This window comes from Callorhinchus milii, unplaced genomic scaffold (assembly GCF_018977255.1).
Source record: "Callorhinchus milii isolate IMCB2004 unplaced genomic scaffold, IMCB_Cmil_1.0 Scaffold45, whole genome shotgun sequence".
Taxonomy (NCBI): domain Eukaryota; kingdom Metazoa; phylum Chordata; class Chondrichthyes; order Chimaeriformes; family Callorhinchidae; genus Callorhinchus; species Callorhinchus milii.
This window is the reverse complement of record NW_024704786.1, coordinates 58,107-80,750: the sequence shown is the minus strand read 5'-3', so window position 1 is coordinate 80,750 and position 22,644 is coordinate 58,107. Positions and strand designations below refer to the sequence as shown.

Below are 22,644 nucleotides of genomic sequence, written 5' to 3'. Positions count from 1 at the left end.
AAGAAACTCTCGCTGCGCAAGTCAAAAAAAAAAACCCCAAACGAACCGGACCTGACCGCCCAGCCCTTACTTTGTTTTCTTTCCTCTCTTTCCGGTCGCAACTTTCTGCCTCGTGTGCGTCGCGCTCTCCCCCGGTGCCCGCGGACGGCTCCTCTCTCTCACTCTCGCCGTGAGTGACAGGCGAGGGCCCAACCTGCGCGCGCAGCTCACTCCCTCTCCCTCTCTCCTCCCGCCCCCACCACCACCGAGTGCGTGGGTGCGCCCCCCGCGTCATCACGCATGCACAGCTCCGTCACGCCGCTCCCGTTGCTAACAACGAACGCGCGTCGCCGGGCAACCAGATTCCCCCCCCCCCCCCCCGCGCCACGCGTCCCTGGCAACCGCCTTAGTGACGCACACAAGCCGGCCACGTGGTCGCTGCCCCTTTGGAATCAACAACAACAACAACAACAAGATGGCATTGATAGAGCGCCTTTCATGTCGGGAGGACGTTCCCCAAGGCGCTGGACAGTTGGGTCGGGACCCGAGCATTGGGGGGGGGGGAAATGGTCAGGGTGAGGGGAGGGAAGGGAGGGAGCGAGGAGGGGGGTAGGGAGTCGAGAGGGGAGCTGAAGGCACGGCAGGAGGTTTTCAACAACAACAACAACAAATGAGGTTTACGTGGTGCCTTTCACGGTCAGGAGGACGTCCCAAGGCGCTGCACAGTCAGGGATCCGCACCCAAGCTGGGAGTTGGGATCAGTAGAGTGTGGAGGGTATAGAATCATAGAATTATACAGCACCGAAGGAGGCCATTCGGCCCATGGTGACTGTGCCTGCTCTTTGGAAAGAGCTTCCAAATCAATCCCTCTCCCGGGCACAGACACGATGGGCCGAATGGCCTCCTGTTCCGTATAATTCTTTGTGGAGTCCTGTAGCTCAGTGGTTAGAGCACTCGCTTTGCAAGTGAGAGACCTGAGTTCAATTCCAGGCAGAGGGCGAAACCTCGGGCAAGTTTCCTTACTCCACACACCTAATAATAGTCCCTCCAAAACCAAAAACAATAATAAATTGGTCATTTTCAATCTACGACTGTTTGTGGGACATTGCTGTGCGTAATTGGCTGTCGCATTCGCCCACAAATATACAGTCAATTCACTTTACAGTGTGTGTGAAGCGCTTTGGGACGTCCTTCCGACGTGAAAAGCGCTATATCAATTGCAAGGATTATTATTATTATTATTATTTGATTCTATGATAAGTTGAGCATTAGTCCGTTCAGCTTTCCCATCTACAAGATTTCTTTGATGTTTTTATCTCCAAATCTAAGCGCTCTAAATCCTTGTCATCACTAGTTCCTTCTTGAACCCCTTTGTACTTCCTATTCAATTACACAAACAAGTCAATAGTTTCATGTGGGAGTAGACATTCGTCCATCTCACAAATGCACGCAACATCTAACCGAGCAATCTGTTACTTAAAAAAAAGCCTCCTGCATTGTTGTAAATCACTTATAAACATTATAATTTTACTGGTTCCCAATGCTAATCCACGTTTATCTAGTGGGCTATAATACTCTGGTATGCATAACTCACACAGCTAATTTATTCTGTAGTAATACATTTCAATAGAGCCCCTGACGCAGGATAGCATTCCAGAGCGCTTAACAATGGCGAGCACAATGCTCAGCCGAGGAGGAGGAAGGTGATCATCAGCACGGTTGAAGAGGAAGGTCTTCAGGCACAACTTGAAGATGAGGCAATTGCGCACAGCAGTGTCTCACAAACACTGGCGAAGTGAATTGACCAAATTATTATTAGCTCTGACACACAGAACAAAGGTGTCCAGAGGATAGTTGTATCCAGTGCTAGATGCCTGTGGTTTTGAATAATAAAGCATGTTATGTGGTAGAAATTGCCCACTTCTCATTTCCAGTTCTGCCTATGATGCCATTGAATAAAGACGAGGGAAGCAGAACTTCCCACCGCTGAAACTCCAGTCAAAACTTGTGGAGCTGAAGTACTAACAGACATGTCTGTTTCTAGCTGATTATTTGCTAACATTTCGCACTCAGAGATAATGTTAGTTGGCGATAGAGCGGATCATGCACAAATTACTCACATTCTGCCCCGGGTTGTAAAATTGCACCTTTTTAAAAAATTTGTTTAACACCCTGGCTACTTTAATTTTTTTTTTGTCTTGAGACATGCAGGCAACATGTTCATGACTGTTATTTGTCAGCTATCTACGGACAGTCATCAGCAGTGCTGAAGGGACGGTAACTTGTGGAGGTAGTGGTTTCACCGGTAAGATGTGTCCAGAGAGATAGTTAGATTTTTACAGTAATTCATTAGGAAAAAACTGCGTTTTCGTGAGAGAAAAAAAATTTGCTCACTCAATCCATGGCTGTTTGTGGGGACCCTGCTATATGCAACTGGCTGCCGGGTTTCGCCCACAAAATAAACAATCAATGCACTTTACAGTATATTCTTTGAAGCGTGTTACGACATCTCAACGATATGATGAGGCACTATATTAAATACAAGGATTATTAGTAATAGTCTGCCCTCCCCTGCAGTCATCTTCAAATGTGTCTGCCTTACAATAATAATAATAATCCTTGCATTTGATTTACCACTTCATCACGTCGTTGAGACGTCTCAAAGCGCTTCACAGAATATACCGTAAAGTGCTTGTAAGGTGTGTGAATCAGGTGATTTGTTGGTTTATAAGGAAGGCTCCCAATGGAACTCCTGAGGGCAGTATCTCCCCTGAGCAGCCCGTTCCTGCTATCATCAATCAATGTTCTGTGATCAAGTCACAGTTCCACATGCAGTCAGAAAAACCTGTGTAAGAATCTACATTGTATGGCACAATGTCATCTAGTGGCTTTATAAATTGTTACAACTGCAGTACTACTAATAATGCTTGCATTTGATATAACACCTTATCACCTCCATAGTATATTCTGTGAAGTGCTTTTGCTTTCTTTAATACCGCAATGGCATATCATTATAGAGATGTCTAGAGATGTCCTCTTGAGGATTATTACTCTTGATACTAGAGATGTCCTCTTGAGGAAATAGGACTCCAGGGGCAAGAGAGGGCCCTTTGGGGCTGCCGTAGTTGTGTGAATCAATTCAATTGATTGATTAGATTCCTGCCCGCTCATGTGGACGTGTGGTAAGTTCAGTGCTTATGGATGGGTTGGGAGGAGGGAGAGGAAGAGAGACGGAGAAGGGTGGAGTGGAGTGCAATCTGAGAACCTCTCTGAGTTGGGTTCTAGAACCAAGTGGATTGTGATGTGGGGCTGTGTTCCCTCGCTCCCCGCCCACCCCCACCGGGTCAAAAGTCCACAGGTTCTGGGATCTCAGCCAAGTCTCCATCTCCTTCCCCAACCAGATCTCCAGATCTAATTCACTCCATCATGTCTCTGACCAATCTAGCCCCTCACTGGTCCAACAGTCCACGGTCAACTGATTCTCCAACAGGTGTATTCCTCTCATTCCGTCTTGTCTGTCACACACCCAGCAAACATAGCACATTTGGTTGCCATGCTTCCCCCCCGTGGAGATTATTATGCACATGTTATTTTGAATGTTCCTACACAGCCCCACTCCCTGAACTCAAAAGTCAGATGGCTTAAGAACGTGCAAGGCTCTTACTACATCCAGTACATAGCAATACATTGTTAGTCGATTGGCGGATTGCTTTTCTAGGGGTACTAATCCCTTCCAAAAAAAGATGATAATAATTTGGTCACTCAATCCACGGCTGTTTGTGGGGATGTCGCTGGGCGCAATTGGCTGCCGTGTTTGCCCACAAAATATACAGTCACTACACTTTACAGTGTAACCTGTGAAGAGCTTTGAGACGTCTCGAAGACATGACAAGGCGCTGCATCAAATGCAAGGATTATTAATATTATTACAACAACAGCAGTACGATGGGTGAGGTTTTGCCTGGCTCCGGCCTCCTGCTTGTCCCTCTGTTTCACCATCAGCGGCCGCCCTTTCAGCCACTACGAACCCCATACACTGGAACCCTCTCCCTCAATCCCTCCACCTTGCCCCCTCCTTCCCCCTGTTTTAGGTCACAACTGAGGGCTTTGACAGTGCTTATGGTCACCTCAGCTCGGCTTCGGGCTCCGTCACTGTTAAGCACCCCAAGAGATTGCCTTGTACGAAGGACGCTGTGCAAATGCAAGTTGTTTTTTTATTGGTGTCCAAAGTGCATGTATTTTAGAGAGTTAGCAAGGGAGGAAAGGGAGAGATTAGGAGGTTTTTTTTTAACACGCACAAACACATGCATTGGAATATGGAATGCCCTTCCCAAAGACAGAGACAACTTGCCGTTCTACCCTGCCCTTCATGCTGAGCTGCACCTCAGAGTGGTGGGCGAGGCAAGGAGCCATATTGAATTTTGAGGGGGATCAATGAGATATTGCAGAGACGACAATGCCACCTTGAAGGGCGCTGTGTAAATAAATACAGGTTGCTGTGGTAAAGAGGAAGAAGGGCGTGTTATGGGTGAAAAGACAGATTCCAAATCGTAACATGGGGGCTTGAACCCACAATCTTCTGATTCAGAGGCGAAAGAGAGAGAGTGCTACCACCGAGCCAGGCTAACACACAATTCCACCCCCCAGTCGTTGCTCACAGGCCCCCATAAACAAATCTTTGGACGTCGGAAGGAAATTTGCATTGGCTGTTTTTTTGCCAGGATGCAAATCCACCAGACTTTTGCTGTGTGAAAAATGGCTGCACATCATCAGCTGATGAAGGGCTCTAACCATTTGAATGAAACTACCAGAGAGAGCTACTCGCTTAACACACTCTTTCCTCTTGCACAACAGGTCCTGTTCTGTAAGAGAATGTTCACTGTGGATCCAGTGACGATTCTCAAAGCATAACCCTCCTCAAGGTGGGGAAGGTCTTCAAGAATGGAAACTGAGAACTCTCTCAAGTGGCTAATTGCTCCGGATGGGTTCATCCCGAACTCTGTCATTCGCTCCCGCCTCTGGCCTGATGACTGCCCTTGCCCTCTCGATGAAAAGCTCCCCAACATAAAGATGTATAATAAACAACTGATCACCAACAAGATTATGGGCCTGAATTTCGACAATAACCTTCTGTCTGAACTGGTCAACAGCCTGTGGTTTGACATCAGTGTAGAGGGTATGGATCTCAAGACGGTGATCGAGGGACTCTTTGAGATAATGGACAAGGGAGATGAGCAGGTCTACGAATTTTGTATGGATGGGCTGAGCAACATCATGAAGAATTATGAAGCCCCCAAGCAGTTGGAAACCAAGATCGTAAAGAAACTCTTGAAAGACTCCATTGCTTCGGAAGTATGGAAGACCAAGAACGCCCAGAAGATGATGGACAAGCTGGAACTGAAGTCGGCCAAGGTAGTCCATTTGGCACAGACCCTGCAGGACCCCAATGAGGACTTGAGAAAGGCGGCCATAGAGATGCTTAAACAAGAGACGGAAACCTCTGATCTCAAGTCCCTGGTGAAATTGCTCAAGTCTGAAGGACCGAAAAATAAGTTGTAAGTCTTGGGCATATAGGAATAAGAGGAGGCCATTCAGCCCCTTGAGCCTGTTCCACCATTCTATTAGATCTGTACCTGTATGTTTTGCACACAAAATGTACAGTCATTCCAATTTACAGTGTATTCTGTGAAGCGCTTTGAGATGTCTTGATAAAGTGATAAGGCGCTATAACAAAATGCAAGGTTTATTATTACCTCACCTCCAATTAGCAGGGAATATCAGTTGATAAGTGCATTTAGGAGCTCAGTCCTCAGCTTGTGTGTGTGTGTGAGAGAGAGAGAGAGAGAGAGAGAGCTCCTTATCGTGTCATTGAGGTGGAGTCCTGTATGGTAGTGGTCAGAGCACTCGACTCGCAAGGGAGAGGACGTAGGTTCAATTCACGAGCAGGGCATCGCATTAGGCAAGTTTCCTTACTCCATACACAAGCCTCTATTTACCCTCCCCTGCCTCCACCCTTCCTGATCCCAAACCTCAGCTCAGGTACAAATCCCTGACTGTCCAGCGCTTTGGGACATCCTTCCGACGTGAAAGGCGCTGTGTAAGAGCCATTGATGTTGTTGTTGTTGAATTTCTCCAAACATCAGCTTATCCTTGGTGTCAACCCAAGTTATTTTCTTCTTAAGTATAATTTGCTGTGGTCTTTAGGCTGGATCTGTCAGAATCCATGCGGAAGGTAATGATACAAGATCTCAAAAAACAACTGGTTGAAGAAAAGGCCAAGGAATTGATTCGGAAGTTGCCGAAGATTAAAAGTAAAAATTTTCCAGGCGCTTCTCAAGATTCGATTCTTAAAGGAAGAGTATTCACCAGGAGAGTCAGTAAAGCTAAGAAAGACGATGAACATACAGCAAAGACAAAAGGCAAAGGTATTCGGGTCCCCTAATACAATCTTGTTGTAGTTAGTCGATTTGCGGATTGCTTTTCCGGGTATAATAATTCCTTCGAAAAAAAATAATAACGTGGTCACTCAACCCACGGCTGTTTGTGGGACGTTGCTGTGCGCAATTGGCTGCCGCGTTTTGCCCACAAAATATACAGTCAATTCACTTTACAGTATATTCTTTCAAGCGCTTTGAGACGTCTCAAAGATGTGATGAGCGCTGTATTAAATGGAATGTCTGGAATGGAATGGGCTCGCTCTCTCTCTCTCCCTCTCTCTGGAGCGACCCCCCATGCTTTCCTAATTCCGCATAGTATTAGGCACAGGTTGGCGAGAGCCAAGGCTTGAGGGGAGCCCAGAGTGTGCGTTGGGGGTAACTGCTGGAGTCTAATCAGCTAAAACCACATGTAGCTTGGCCATTCAGAGAGAGATAGCACTGTCTGGTAAGCCTTCCCACTTTGTCCGGCTAGGAACACCCTCCCCGTTAAGGCTTTGGCTTGCAGGGTTAACAGGAGCTGAGTGGGAAGAGAGAGATTGAGGGAAATAGAGAGAGAGAGTGAGTGAATGAGTTGTTGAGTGAGTGAGGAATGGTGAGTGAGTGAGTGTGTGAGTGAGTGAGTGAATGGTGAGTGAGTCAGAGAGTGAGTGAGTCAGAGAGTGAGTGAGTCAGAGAGAGAGAGAGAGAGGTGGAGAGACAGCACAATGTTATTTATTTTCTTCCATTCAGAAAAAGCACGGGAACCAGTGAGAAGTTTGTCTAAAGTCAGGGGCAGTATTGGAGCCGAAACCCACGAACGTAAGGGCTTTGTGACCGAAGAGGAATCCAGGTTGTCTTCTGCCTCCAGCCTCCAGCTGCTGACACTGAAAAAGGTTGAAGAGGGCAAGGCAACCCAGGTCCCCGACAAAACCAAATTGCCTCCCATACTCACGCTTCCCGAATCCGATTCTATCACAGACATAAGGATCCAGACAACCAGTGTCGTCCCATCTCAAAGTAAGAGGTCATCAAGCGATGTATTTGTTAGAACCGAGTCGAGCAAACTTGGACTGAGCAGCCAGCCTCTTGCCGAACGCATCCAGATCCCGTTCATTCACAAAATGACCAGCTCATCTATCAAAGCCACTCTAGCTCCTGATGCCAATCCGGAAGACTGGAGGAGCAGCCTTTACGAGCTGGTCAACACATACGGTAAACGTGCGGCCTCCAAGGAGGACAAACCGGACGTGAAGGGAGAGTCCAGACCAATGGAGATGTACAAGAAGCAAGTCCATGGGAATCAGCAGGAGATCTCGCCCGGCCAAAGGGTCCTGGACACCATTCTTCACCGGACACTGAAGACCAACTTCAACAATAAGTTGTGGCACATTTATTCCCTGCCTTGGCAGCAAAGCTTCGTCACCGTGAAACCGCGTGGCATCAGTAGGTTCGGAATGTTGGGCATGACATGGTCAACCTGTGACTTCACCCAAATAGGTCAGTCGTGCGAGTGGGTCAGGAATTCCTCACACCGGATTGACTCCAGCATCGTCTTGAAGAAAGAACATGGCGACTGACTTTTCGACGGACACCGTTCATCAAATCTTTTCACAGCATGAAATGCGAGGCCGTTCTGCGAAAGAAGCCTCGGGACTCTTCGAAAGAAACAGCTACACAACTAGTAGCCCCCTCCACACTCCATTTTTTATATTTATGGTTTATTGTAAAATAAAATCAGATCTCTCCCCACAAAGAATTTTTGTTTATCTAAGAAAAAAATTATTAAATGTATCGCAAGGTCAGAATCGAAGTGTAAAAAAAATGAATCTTGATGCAAAATTCTTAATAAAATCAAACGAGGAAGAATTTTACCCTTTATTCTTTGGACCGACAACAACAACAAACTGGATTTGCGCCGTGCGAAACCTCAGGTAGAGTAGCACAAACATGCAGAGCTAGGAGGTGGGGGGAGGTGACCGTAGGCACTGGGGATTGGGGAGCAACTGTCGGTGTGTCAGCCTGGCTCAGTCACTTGCGCTCTCGCCTCTGAGTTGTGAGTTCGATTCCCGTGTGCGGCAAAATCTAAGGCAAATTTCTTCACTCTGCACACACACATACACATACACAGCAGTAAGTAGGAACCCTGTTGTTAATCGATTGGCGGGGCTAATAATGGCCACCTCTTCCCCCTACCCCCCAAAAAATGTGTTCCCTCGATCCATAACTGTTTGTCAGACACTGCTGTGCACAATTGGCTGCCGTGCTCAGCTGGAATCGTCAATAGCTTTCACCAGATGTCAAAGACACTGTGTATGTGTAAATTGCATTGTTAGTACCAGCTGTGTGTATACAATTCTCTGCCATTCTCTTCGTATTTGGATTGTGTTGGATAAATGCTGAGGGTTTAAGCAATGTGATACTGGCGTTCATTCTCCCAACCCCAGGTCTGTTGGTCTCTCTGCCATGTCTGACTCAGTGGAGCCCTGTAGCTCCGTGGATAGAGCACTCACTTCGCAAGCGAGAGATCTGGGTTCGATTCCCGGGCAGGGCAAGTTTCCTTACTCCACACCCCTCTGTTCACTTCGTAGTAAGTAGGAATCAGGTTGTTAATTGATCAACGGATCACTTTTCTGGGGGTAATAATTCCTTCAAAAGATATATCAATATATTATAATAATAATAAATTGGTCAAACAACCCACGATTCTTTGTGGGGACGTCGCTGGGTGCAATTGTCTGCCCACAAAATATACAGTCACTTCATTTTACAGTATATCCTGTGAAGTGCTTTGAGACGTCTGGAAGACATGATAAAACGCTGTGTCAAATGCAAAGATTATTATTATTATCTCAGACACGGCTTAGGTGGGCAGCTTACAACAACAACTTGTATTTATACAGCCCCCTCCAGACAGGGCATTGTCTCAGAGCGATTAACAGTGGCGGAGCCTGACTCCAAACAAGGTTGGGGTGGCCGTAAGCACGGTCGAAGAGGAAGGTTTTCAGGCGGGACTTGAAAAAGGCGAGAGAGGGGGCAGGTGGAGGCACAATACACTGTAAAGTGTAGTGACTGTGTATATTTTGTGGACGAAACGCGGCAGCCAATTGCGCCCAGTGACGTCCCCACAAACAGCCGTGGACTAAAGCGACCAAATTATTATTATTATTTTTTTGGAGGGGATAATTAGCCCCAGAAAAACGATGAGGTCGGACACTAGAGGGCGACGTTAGTCACACCTTTCTCAATACACCCACCGTTCCAATCCAATCCTCGTTCCCTGCAACAATGCCATAAAAATGCTTCTTTGACACGTGAAAACGTATTTAATCGTGTGTCAGTCTGGCTCAGGGGCAGCGCTCGCTCTCTCTCTCTCAAACCCCCACACAATACACCCGCACCTCAGGACTTGGAATCATACAGTCTAAGATGATGCTCCAACTCAGCGCTGGGTGTGAGACGTTAAAATGAGCGTTCCCACCTGTTCAGGTGGATGTTAAAGATCTTCCGCCACTCCGTTGGAACAGAGAAGCGAGTTTGTCTCGCTCTCGCTCTCACTCCCGCTCTCCTGGTGTCCTGGCCCCGGATAAAATCGGTCACTTCATTGGCTGTTTGTGGGACGCCACCGTGCGCGGTTGGCTGCCACGTCAAGGCCACAAAATACACAGTCACTACACTCAGCAGCGATTCCCTGTGAAACGCTTCAAAGTGTTTTTTTTAACCCGAGAGGAAGGTTTTACAAAAAAAGAGAGAGAAAATAAATACGGTCATTTCAATCCACGGCTGTTTGTGGGGACGTCGCTGGGCGGCGCAATTGGCTGCCGAGTTTCGCCCACAAAACACACAGTCACTTCACTTTACAGCGTATCCTGTGAAGGCGCTGTATGAAATGCGAGGGTTATGATGATGTGGAGTCCTGTAGCTCAGTGGTTAGAGCACTCGCTTTGGAAGTGAGAGACCTGAGTTCAATTCCAGGCAGAGGGCGAAACCTTGGGCAAGTTTCCTTACTCCACACAGAGCCTAATAACAATCCCTCCAAAACCAAAAACAATAATAAATTGGTCATTTTCAATCTACGACTGTTTGTGGGACATTGCTGTGCGCAATTGGCTGCCGCGTTCACCCACAAATATACAGTCAATTCACTTTACAGTGTGTTCTGTGGGACGTCCTCCCGACGTGAAAAGCACAATATCAAATGCGAGGATTATTATTATTATAATTGTGATGATTATGTAATAAATTATTCTGCACTGGATTGGGAAGGCTCCCGCCTTTCTGTGCCCTGATTGGCCTGTCCGCCTGCACCTTTGTCCGAGCCGCCACCCACCATTGGTCTGCGCGCCTGTCCGTCAAGTCAGCACCACCTACCTTTCGGGGCGGTGTCGCGCGATGGGCACCGGGAGTTGTAGTCGATGGGGGAGCGGCGCCGGCGCAGTGGGCGGCGCACGGGCGACGGGGGACTACAAGTCCCAGCGTGCCCCGCGCGGCTCCAGTGTAACAGCTGGGACCAGCTGGTCGGACAGGCAGAGCTCACTGTGAATGGGGAGCTCAGGGCTGTCTGGTTTATTCCAACGCGGAAGTGGCAGAGGTGAGAGGGAGGTGTGGGGGGGTACCATTCTTTTTATTGGGGGGGGGGAAGGAGAGAGAAAGAGAGAGAGAGAGAGATCAGTCCTTGTGGCTTGGAGGACAGAGAGAGAGAGAGAGAGAGGGGGAGAGAGGAAAAGCCACAATGGAAAGGGAACAGAACACAAATAACATGGCATAACGGGGAGCTCAGTGAAGCTTTCTTAATGATGGTCAGAGATGGGGGTGAGGATAGTGAGCCGAGCGCTTGACGGTCACTGCAAGGCTACATGAGTTTCGTGCGTGGAGATATTTGTGCAAATGGATCCACCAGGGACTAGCTGTAACCAGAGCCCATGTGCGGCGTGTGTGACATGCAACGGGGATCATGAGCTACCTTACGAGCAGTCTCCAGAGTCTAAGCTCCTTCATCATCATGATCGCCATCATCACCATCATCATCATCATCACCTCCCCCATCACCCTCCCACCGGACGCGCTCTGCTCTGGACGGCGGTGTTTGAATACGAGTCCACAGCGGAAGAGGAGTTGACCCTCCGGAGAGGAGACCGGGTGGAGGTGCTGTCGAAGGACGTCAATGTGTCGGGAGACGAGGGCTGGTGGACGGGCAAGATCGGGGACAAAGTGGGGGTCTTCCCCAGTAACTACGTGAGCAGCGATCCCGATTACAGCGAGTTGCCGGCTGCCCAGGACTACCCCCTACCCCCGGTCATCGACTTCAATGAGCTGGTCCTGGAGGAGATCATAGGGGTGGGGGGCTTTGGCAAGGTCTACAGGGGAAGCTGGAGAGGGGAGGAGGTGGCGGTCAAGGCCGCAAGGCAAGACCCGGATGAGGACATTGGCGTGACAGCCGAGAACGTCAGGAAGGAAGCCAGGCTCTTCGGGATGCTCAGGCACCCCAATATCATATCGCTGAAAGGGGTGTGTTTGCGGGAGCCTAACCTGTGCCTGGTGATGGAGTTTGCGCAGGGAGGAGCGCTGAACAGGGCCCTTTCGGGCAGGAAAGTGCCTCCGCACGTTCTGGTCAACTGGGCTGTTCAGATCTCCAGGGGCATGGATTACCTCCATAATGAAGCCATCGTTCCCGTCATCCATCGAGATCTCAAGTCCAGCAACAGTGAGTAGATAATCCCATTATTGTTTTGCCTAGCCGGGTGTCTGACACACACAGAAACCCGTCACCGTGACCTGCTGGGAGTCTGATACACACGGAAGTCCGTCACCGTGACCAACCGCATGTCTAACACACACGGAAACCCATCACCGTGACCAGCCAGGTGTCTGACACGCACGGAAACCCGTCATCGTGACCAGCTGGGACGTCCTCCCGACGTGAAAGGCGCTCTATAAATGGAATCTTGTTGTTGTTGTCACCGTTGCTTAAGTGTCTCCAAACCCAACTGAGAATTCCCCACATCCCCCCCACACCTGGAAAGCCCAGAGATTGTTGGAATGGAATGCGCTCTCTCTCTCTCACTCTCTCTGGAGGGACGCCCCTTGCTTACCTAAGAGTATTAGGCGCAGGTTGGGCGAGAGGCAAGGCTTGGGGTGGAAGGGAGCCCAGAGTGTGTGTTGGGGGTAACTGCTGGAGTCTAACCAGCTAAACCCTCATAGCTTGCCATTGAGAGCTTTGTCTGGCCAAGCTTTCCTGCTGTTTGTCCAGCGAGGACCATAGAGATCCCATTATAACTCATAATTCTTAATTCATAATGCTTTTTGGTGATGTGACTGGGTATCATACTGGGTCCTTTGATTGTTTGAAACAAAGTGGTCTGACACACAGTCACTACACTTGGCTGTAAAATTCTGTTTTGAGATATCCTCCCAACAAAATGGCACTGGATCAAATCAGAGGATTATTATTAATTTTATGATTATACATAGAATTATATAATCATATTATATAAATATTATATTACAGAGGAACAGAGAGATAGAGCCCCTGGTTACCAGCAGTCAGTAGGAACCCGGTTGCTAGTCAATTGAGGGAATCGCTTTCCGGGGGTAATAATCCTTTCAAAAAAAATTAAAATTGGTCACTTCGATCCACGACTGCTTGTGTGGGACTGTTGCGTGCAATTGGCTACCACGTTTCGCACCCAAAATCCACGATCACTACACTTTACAGTTGTAGACACTTTATAATAATAATAGTAATCCTTGCATTTGATATAGCGCTTTTCATGTCTTCTAGATGTCCCAAAGCACTTCACAGAATAGACTGTAAAGTGAATTGACTATATTTGTGGGAGAACGCGGCAGCCAATTGCGCACAGCAATGTCCCACAAACAGTCATGGATTGAAAATGACCAATTTATTATTGTTTTTGGTTTTTGGAGGGATTATTATTAGGCTCTGTGTGGAGTAAGGAAACTTGCCCGAGGTTTCGCCCTCTGCCTGGAATTGAACTCAGGTCTCTCGCTTGCAAAGCGAGTGCTCTAACCACTGAGCTACAGGACTTTAAGACGTCTCGAAGATGTGATAAGGCGCTGTGTCCAATGCCAGGATTCTTCTTATTATTAATTTGGGGGTCTACGAAAGCAGACGATGTGAGATGAGAGTAACTTACTCGAGCCACGAATGTCACCTCATTCTCTGCAAACACCCAACACGATAGACCTTGAATAACAGCGTGACTCCCTCCTCTCACCTCTTCTAAAACTCTGACTTGTGACCTTAGGTGACACACGTGTGGCTGGGGGTCAGAGTTCCCGTTAACTGCAACTGCTCAGTGACAACAACCCTTGCGTTTACACAGAATCTTATCATGGGAAGGCGTCTCAAAGCGCTTCACGACATTTTACTGTCAAGCGCAGTGACTGTGTGTCTTGTGGGCTTTGTACACGATTTGTGACCAGCGATGTCCCCTCACTTTTGAAACAGGTCTTGAAGGAGGCGAGGGACGGGGGGAGGCGCAGTGGGACTGTGGGATAGAGTTCCAGAGGATGGGGGCAGAGAGGCTGAAGGCCCGACTGCCGATGGTGGGGCGGGCAGGGCTGGGCGGGGGGACGTGGAGCAGGCCGGAGGCCGCTGAGCGGAGGGATTGCGAATGGAACTCCATCCCATCATCCCTTCGCCTCGCTCCCTCGCTTGCCTCCTTCAAGGTGCGATTTAAGACCCTCCTTTTCGACTGTGCCCTCCCTCCTCTCAACCCTCCCTCATCCCGACATTGCCCCCCCCCCCTCTCTCTCGGGTCCTGATCCCCGACTGTTCAGCCCCTCGGGACGTCCACCTAACGTGAAAAATGTAATTTTGTCGTTGAACTGATTTGGGGATGCGGTGGTTGGTGGAAAGGGTTAAGTCTACGCACTTTCTCTGTGAGTGAGTGACTGTGTGAGTAACTGGCGTGAGTGTAGTTTGTCTTGTGATTGGCAACGAGGAGGATGTGAGCAGGTTTGTCCTTGACGTTTATGTCCCAAGCAGGAAATTTTCTACACGTGATGCCTCTCTCGCTCTCACCTTAACATCTCTGCTTCCAAAGCAAACACAGGCCACACCTCAACTCCTAGCCTTGGGCCACATATCCACATAGTCCTTCCCCACCCTCCAGACATCCGGTGTCTGTGTCCACAGAGCAACCTCCCTTCTCCCCTCCCCTGTCTCCTTTCCCCCTCCCTCTCTTCCCCTTCTCTCCTCTCCCCCCCCCCACCACCACCCCTCTCTCCATCCCTCTTTCTCCACTTAATAATAATATTTTGGCACTTGCGGAGTCTCTCCCTGTAGCTCAGGGGTTAGAGCCCTCGCCTCGCAAGCCAGAGGAACCTGATTCGATTCCCTGATGGGTCAGGTCAGGGCGAAACTTTGGGCAAGTTTCCTTACTCCCCCCCCCCCCCCCCTCCCCACACACACACACAGACACACACTCAGACACACACACGCACGCCTCTGTTTACCCAGTTGTAAATAGGAACCCGGTTCGGTTGTTAGTCGATTGCTGGATTTCTTTTCCGAGGGTAATAATCCCTTCAAAAGAAAAAAATTATTATAATATATTGGACACTCCAATCCACGACTGTTGGTTGACTGAGAGAGCGAGAGCAAGAGAGAGTGGGAGAGAGGAAGCGAGAGGGAGCGAGAGAGAGAGGGAGCTTTGTAAGTAGTCAGCACTAGCCCTACAGGAACTGAACTTCTTTATCATGAACCAGGCAGGAGGTGTTGCACTGCCAGAGACGCTGTCTTTCGGATTAGACTTTAAACCCTCACCCGCTCTCCCCGTCTATGTCCCGATTCAGGGCAGAAGTTAAAGATCTCCCCCGCGCTGTCGGGGTGGGGGGGCAGCGGGGGAAGAAAGAAGTTTCTCTCTCTCTCTCCCGGTGTCCTGGTCGACAACACCCCCTCCGCCCCGGATAAAATCAGTCGCTCGATCCACGACTGTTTGTGGGGACGTTGCTGGGCACAATTTGGCTGCTGCGTTCCGCCCACAAAATACACAGTCACTGCACTTGACAGTGTGTCCCGTGAAGCGCTTTGAGATGCTTTGATGCCGTGATAAGGCGTCAAATGTGAGGATTATTATCATTATATATATATATATCTGTCAGGTTTGGGGACACAGCGGCAGAGGATAGGCCTGGCTTTGGGATGTGTTGTCGTCACAGGCTCCCATTGTTCAGGCAGAGTTGAGTTGGAACCAAGGTAGCGGGACATTTGCATGTCAGTGTGAGAGCGACAGAGCAAGCACTGTCCTGTCCTGTTGCCCCCTCCCCCTCCCCCCCCCAGGCCCCACACAGAGCCAGAGGTCCCTCTCATGACACTCATCACGTAGGAATAGGAGGGGGCCATTCAGCCCCTCGAGCCTGTTCCGCCATTTTATCAGATCATGGCTGATCTGTACCTCAAAACCCAATTGCTCGGCTTAATAATAAAAATAACAATCCTCGCATTTGACACAGCGCCTGATCACGTCTTTGAGATGTCTCAAAGCACTTCACAGGATACACTGTCAAGTGTAGTGACTGTGCGATTTGTGGGCGAAACGTGGCAACCAATTGTACCCAGCAACGTTCCCCACACATACAGCCAAATTTTAGTTAGACACTCAGCTGATCACGGTGACGGGTTTCCCTGTTGACTCTCTTGACTTGTGTTATTTTATTTCAGTCCTGATTCTCCAGGATGGGCCGGGGGCGGGGGTGGGGGGGGGGGAGGGGGAGGGAGAGGACTTGGCCGGGAAGACGCTGAAGATCACGGATTTCGGACTCGCTCGCGAGTGGCACCGGACAACGAAGATGAGCGCGGCTGGAACCTATGCCTGGATGGCCCCCGAGGTCATCAAATCCTCCCTGTTCTCCAAGAGTAGCGACGTGTGGAGGTGGGTCAGAGGGGGGGGGGGGGGGCTTGGGGAGGAGGGGGCTCAGAGTGGGCGGGGCTCAAGGGAGGCGGGGTTCAGAGTGGGAGGGGCTCAGGGTGGGAGGGGCTCGGGGTGGGAGGGGCTCAGAGTGGGAGGGGCTCAAGGGAGGCAGGGTTCAGAGTGGGAGGGGCTCAGAGTGGGAGGGGCTCGGAGTGGGAGGGGCTCAGAGTGGGAGGGGCTCAGAGAGGGTGGGGTTCAAAGAGGGTGGGGTCAGAGAACCTTGGGCAAGTTTCCTTACTGCACCCACCCACACACACACAGACACACACTTAAGGACTCTCTGTCCCCGGCAGTCAGTAGGAACCCAGTTGTCAGGCGATTGGGGGATCACTTTCCGGAGGTAATAATCCCTTCAAAACAATAATAATTTGGTCGCTTCAACCCGCGACAGAATTATTATTGTTATTACTAATATTGGTGACGGTGAGGGTTGGTTACAGATGGTGGCGAGTTGATGGTGAGGGTATAACAATAACAGTTCTCTCTCCCCAACCCACTCCCACCACCTCTAGTTTCGGTGTGTTGCTGTGGGAGCTGTTAACCGGGGAGTTACCTTACCGCGATATCGATGGCCTGGCCGTGGCTTATGGTGTCGCAGTGAACAAGCTGACATTACCAATTCCCTCCACCTGCCCCCAACCCTTTGTCGACCTCATGGAAGGTAGGAGCCTGGTGAGCGAGTACCAGTACCGCAATGGGGGGGAGAGAGAGAGAGTAGGGGATGGGGTTAGAGGAGAGAGAGAGAGGTCCAGTGGGAGAGCCGGGGTGGGGGGGTTAGGGAGGGGAGAGGTGACTGTAGGTACTGGTCGAAGAGGAAGGTCTTCAGGCGCGACCTGAAGATGGGGTAGGGCGAGGCGGAGGGAGGGAGAGAGGGAGAGTGACACGATGGGGGAAGATCAGGGCTCTCACTAACTGTGTGAGTGTTTCTGTGTGACTCTCTCTCTGTGTCTCTGACTCTGTGTCTCTCTCTCTCTGTCTCTCTCTCTCTGTGTCTCTGTCTCTCTCTGTGTCTCTCTCTCTGTGTCTCTGACACACTCTCTCTCTCTGACTTTGTCTCTCTCTCTCTGTCTCTCCCTCTTTGTGTGTGTGTGTCTCTCTCTGTGTGTGTCTCTGACTCTCTCTCTCTCTCTCTCTCTACGCACCAGGTTGTTGGAGCTCAGACCCTCACTCCCGACCGGGTTTTCCTGAGATCCTGGAGACGTTGGTGGTTATCGAGAGCTCCTGTGTCTTCCATTTGCCCCTCGAGTCTTTCCACTCACTACAGGAGACCTGGCGCCTGGAGATCCAGCTCATGTTCCTCCAACTCCGCACCAAAGAGAAGGTATAGCAATCAGCCCCTCCCCTCCACCACAGCCCCACCCCTCAGCCACACCCTCCACCACAGCCCCACCCCTCAGCCACACCCTCCACCACAGCCCCACCCCTCAGCCACACCCCTCCTCATAGCCCCTCCCCTCCACCACAGCCCCCACCCTCACAACCACTACCCCCATATAGACCCTCCCCTACCTAAAACACAGCCCCTCCCTCACAGCCCCACCCCCTCACTCACAGCCCCTCCCTATCACTCAGGAGCTGCGGAGCTGGGAGGAGGAGCTGACACGAGCAGCCGTGCAGCAGAAGACGCAGGAGCAGGAGCTGAGACGCCGGGAGCAGGAGTTGGCAGAGCGTGAGATTGACATCGTGGAGAGAGAGTTACACATCATTATGCGGCAACTGAACCAGGAGAAACCGCGGGTCCACAAGCGCAAGGGACACTTCAAGAGGAGCCGCCTGAAAGCCAGAGACGCCAACCGCATCAGCCTACCGTCAGGTGTGTGCAAACCGCGGCGTGCGAACCCCAGGCTCGACAACACCCCCCGCCCCGCCCCGCCCCGCCCGCTGAGTGGGTGGGGCTGAGGCTGAGTGGGAGGGGCTGTGGCTGAGTGGGAGGGGCTGCTGCTGAGTGGGAGGGCCTGTGGCTGAGTGGGAGGGGCTGCAGCTGAGTGGGAGGGGCTGTGACTGAGTGGGAGGGGCTGTGGCTGAGTGGGAGGGGCTGTGGCTGAGTGGGAGGGGCTGTGGCTGAGTGGGAGGGGCTGTGGCTGAGTGGGAGGGGCTGTGACTAGGTGTTTGTGCTCAGGTTTTGAGCACAAGATCACTGTTCAGGCGTCGCCCACTGTGGACAAAAGGAAGGGGCCGGGCGTGGAGGGCAGCCCCCCAGCGAGCCCCATCCTCATCCCCAGGCTCCGCGCCATTCGCTGTAAGTAACCCGTCCTTGCCTTCATCATCACCACCATCACCATCATCACCACCATCACCATCATCACCACCATCACCATCACCACCATCAATGTCATCATCATAATCCTCGCCTCTGACCCGGCACCTTATCACGGTTTTGAGATGTCTCAAAGCGCTTCGCGGGACACACTGTAAAGTGTAGTGACTGCGAATTTTGTGGGCGAAGTGCGGCAGCCAATCGCGCCCAGCGATGTCCCCACAAACAGCCGTGGTTTGGGGGGAATTGTCGGTAGGATAGAAAGAGAGAGAGAGGGCGCCACCACTGAGCCAGGCTGACACTCAGCACGCTTTCACCTCCGGAGGACGCCTCAAAGTAATTCACAGGATTTCTTTCTGACGTGTAGTGACTGTGTTTTGTGGGTGGGTGTGTGGAGGTTACAATGTGTTGCTGTTGGCTCTGGAGCAAAAAGGGAGCAATTTCACCCTCTAGTGGCCACTTCAGGTATCAGCTTGGCTCTGCGCGTGTGCGTGTGTGTGTGTGTGTCAGTCTGGCTCTGCGCGTGTGCGTGTGTGTGTGTGTCAGTCTGGCTCTGCGCGTGTGTGTGTGTGTTAGTCTGGCTCTGCGCGTGTGCGTGTGTGTGTGTGTGTGTGTCAGTCTGGCTCTGCGCGTGTGCGTGTGTGTGTGTGTGTCAGTCTGGCTCAGTGTGTGTGTGTGTGTGTGTGTGTGTGTCAGTCTGGCTCTGCGCGTGTGCGTGCGTGTGTGTGTGTCAGTCTGGCTCAGTGTGTGTGTGTGTGTGCTCTATCCTGGACGACAATTCCCTCCAAATAAAATCGGTCGCTTGCTCCACGACTGTTTATGGGGATGTCGCCCGGCGGAAACTGGCTGCCAGATTTCGCCCACAAAATGCACAGTCACTACACTTTATGGCGTGTCCTGTAAAGCGCTTTGAGACATCTTGACAATGTGATAAGGCGCCGGGTCAAATGCCAGGGTCATTATTATTTGATGGTCTCTCTCTCTCTCTCTCTGATGTTTCTCTCTCCCATACCCCGCTCTCACTGATGCTTTCTTTATCTTTCTCTCCGCTTCTCTCACTTTCTCTCTCTCTCTGGTAGTGACCCCTGGGGAAGGGGCTCAGACCTGGGGACGTTGCGCAGTGTACAAACGGGAGGAATTCGAGGGCAACAAGAAGAGAGGCCGAACGTGGGGCCCAAGCTCCACCCAGAGCCGAGAGCGACAGGGCGGAGAGGAGAGGTGAGAGAGAGGGAAGTGTGTGAGAGCGAGAGATAGAAAGTGTGAGAGAAAGAGAGTGTGTGTGAGAGAGAGAGAGAGAGAGACAAGTGGGTATGTGTGTGAGAGAGTGAGTGTGTGAGAGGGAGGGAGTGAGACAAGGAGTGAGGGAGTAAGAATGAGTGTGAGAGAGGGAGAGAGAGAGAACATGTAAGAAAGAGAAAGACAGTATGTGTGAGACACAGTGTGTGACAGAGACAGTGACACAGTCTGTGACAGAGACAGTGACACAGTGTGTGACAGAGACAGTGACACAGTGTGTGACAGAGACGATGACACAGTGTGTGACAAAGACAGTGTGTGACAGAGACAGTGACGCTGTGTTGATGCTCTTATCCTCAGACTAAAGACTTTGGGTGATGGCTGTAAACTGTGGTCGTCCAGTGCCCCCAATCTGGGCAAATCCCCCCGACACTCAGCCCTGCCCGGAGGGTTCCCCAGCCTCACCAGCATGGGTATGTTATATATGTGTGTGTCTGTGTCTGTGTGGCTGTCTGAGCGCAAATTGGCCAACAAAACACAGTCACTACACCAGTGGTAGTATAGTCACGCAGTGGAATTACACAACACACAGTCACTACACTGGACGGGTGTGCATTTCGTGAGGTGACTCAGATGCGTGTGTGGAGCTGACGATTGTCCTCTCCCCCTTCTCCCCCCCCCCGCTCTCTCTCTCTCCCCCCCACCTTCTCTCTCCGCAGAAACGCGGAGCGTGGGCGGAGAGCAACCCCACTCTCCGAGCCGCTGGGAGCCGGAGGTCACCGAGGGGCCGGGTGGGGGCTGTGGGGGTCCGGTCAACAGCCCCCGGCGCCCCACCCAGCGCAGGCGAAGTGACTGTGTGCTGCTGGCCTGCTCCGCCCTTCTGGCTTCAGTGGCCCTTGGCTATGACCTGACAGAACATGGCCGACACCAGGACGAGCAGGAGAAGAGGAAGAAGGAAGGGTTATTCCAACACACACCCCGACTCCGCCCCATCTGTAGCCCCCCGGGGCGCTGGGGGGTAAAGAGGGAAGACTCCATCCTCCCCACGTCGGACCCTTCCCCCGTTACCCTCCTCTCCCTCTCCTCTCTCTCCGACTGCGCCTCCACTCGCTCCCTCCTGTCCTCCGAGAGCGGGGAGACCCCCTGCGCTTGGAGGGAGACCTCCCCCCCGGCGTTGCCCCCAGCTCCGGCCCCAGCCCCCAACCCTCTGGTGGACCTGACAGCCGAGAGCTTCAAGAGGGACCCTGGGCAGTCGCTGACCCCTACCCACGTCACTTTGGCCGCAGCTCCGCCTCGTCGCACGCACAGGAGGGTCCCGTCTGAAGGGGCCATCGTCAAACCCCAGAGTCAGACACACGTCCACCGCAGACTGCAGTCAGATAGCAACGCACAGCGACTACACACAGGTAACTCCACACCACCTCCCCCCGCCCAGACCTCACCTGGAGTCTCTCCCTATAGCTCAGCGGTTAGACCCCTCGCCTCGCGAGCCAGAGGACCCGGGTTCGATTCCCGGGCGGGTCAGATCAGGGCGAAACATTGGGCAGGTTTCCTTACTTCCCCCGCCCTGGACACACACACACACACGCCTGTGTCCCCAGTAGTCAGTAGGAACCCGCTTGTTAGTTGATTGGGGGATCACTTTCCGGGGGTAATTATCCCTCAAAAATAATAATAATAATAATAATTCGGTCACTTCAACCCACGGCTGTTTGTGGGGACGTCGCTGGGCGCGATCGGCTGCCGCGTTTCGTCCACAAAACACACAGTCACTACACTTGGCAGTGTGTCCCATGAAGCGCTTTGAGACGTCTCGATGACGTGATCAGGCGCCGGGTCACACGCCGGGGTTGTTATTATTTATTATATTATTGTTGTCTTTTTTTTCTTTCAGGTTTTCCCACGGATTGGGAAACCCCTTCTGTCCCGGATTCAGATGTCATTCCACGCCGGAAGCCCCCAGAACAGTCCGGAACGCCAGAGAGACCGAAGACGCTGGAGTTCGCCCCACGTCCCCGGCCCCCGCCCTGCCCCGCACGACCCCGGATCGACCCCCGGCGTCTGGTCTCCTTCACCAGGACCCGCAGCTCCTCACCAGCCAATGGCGCTGGGGGTGCTGAGACGCCGAGTGGCGGGGAGAACGGGAGCTCCCGTTACCGTTCCCGTTCCCATTCCCGTTCCCGCCACCAAGCCGAGTCTCTGCTGGATGCGGATCTGGCAGGTCAGACACAAGACACGACCCCCTCGCTGTGTGGGAGGAGTTTCCCCCAAAGTCAGGACTCGACCAGCAGCTGGAAGCCCGGGAACACACGGTGAGAACTGCGGTGATCACGGGAAAGGGTCCGATTAGCTCCACGTCAACTGAACAACAGCAACTTGCCAGCCGTGTCTCGCAGCCTGACTCTGAGCTGGAGAGGGGTGTTTGGAGGTTGGGGGGGTTGGGGGGGGGGAAGGAGGTAATGATAAACACAGTTGAAAAGGTTTTCAGACAGGACTTGAAAAGGGAGAGGGAGGGACTGAGGGAAGAGTGTGACAGAGTTGTGGGGTGTAGTGGCTCAATGCGGGACCGCAATCAATCCTGTATCCTGCTTGCTTACCTAATTCTGAAGAGTGTTAGGCACAGGTTGGCTTGCCACCCACGTTTTTTTGGGGGGAAGGCAAAGCTTTGTGGGGGGAAGCCAAGACTTGGGGAGTGAGCCCAGAGTGTGCGTTGGGGGTAACTGCTGGGTCTAACCGAGATTCCCCCCCCCCCCCGAGTCAATGTAACAGAGGAAAATGTTTTGGGGGTGAAGATTTATTGACCCATTCTTTGGGGCCAATC

At 51.6% G+C, this 22,644-nt stretch overlaps 3 protein-coding genes across 3 annotated transcripts in view; 2 read left to right on the top strand and 1 right to left on the bottom strand.

Annotated features, from left to right (window-relative positions):
- The window catches only part of sipa1l3 (signal-induced proliferation-associated 1 like 3), a 99,287-nt gene extending 99,050 nt beyond the window's left edge, over positions 1 to 237 (bottom strand). Inside the window, exon 1 of the mRNA XM_042345419.1 lies at positions 71 to 237. The gene's annotated coding sequence lies outside the window, so the exon portion shown is untranslated. The remainder of the gene's footprint in view (positions 1 to 70) is intronic.
- A 1,534-nt stretch (positions 238 to 1,771) lies between these two features.
- LOC103190242 lies at positions 1,772 to 8,261 on the top strand. The gene is made up of 4 exons (XM_007910944.2): positions 1,772 to 2,284; positions 4,834 to 5,534; positions 6,184 to 6,404; positions 7,146 to 8,261. Exons 2-4 carry the CDS (start codon positions 4,921 to 4,923, stop codon positions 7,970 to 7,972), a joined length of 1,662 nt encoding a protein of 553 aa, XP_007909135.1. The 5' UTR covers positions 1,772 to 2,284; positions 4,834 to 4,920; the 3' UTR covers positions 7,973 to 8,261.
- A 2,806-nt stretch (positions 8,262 to 11,067) lies between these two features.
- map3k10 (mitogen-activated protein kinase kinase kinase 10) lies at positions 11,068 to 22,233 on the top strand. The gene is made up of 10 exons (XM_042345431.1): positions 11,068 to 12,096; positions 16,081 to 16,291; positions 16,843 to 16,991; positions 17,476 to 17,651; positions 17,903 to 18,143; positions 18,450 to 18,569; positions 19,667 to 19,805; positions 20,184 to 20,296; positions 20,543 to 21,229; positions 21,718 to 22,233. Exons 1-10 carry the CDS (start codon positions 11,280 to 11,282, stop codon positions 22,137 to 22,139), a joined length of 3,075 nt encoding a protein of 1,024 aa, XP_042201365.1. The 5' UTR covers positions 11,068 to 11,279; the 3' UTR covers positions 22,140 to 22,233.
- Positions 22,234 to 22,644: the final 411 nt, after the last annotated feature.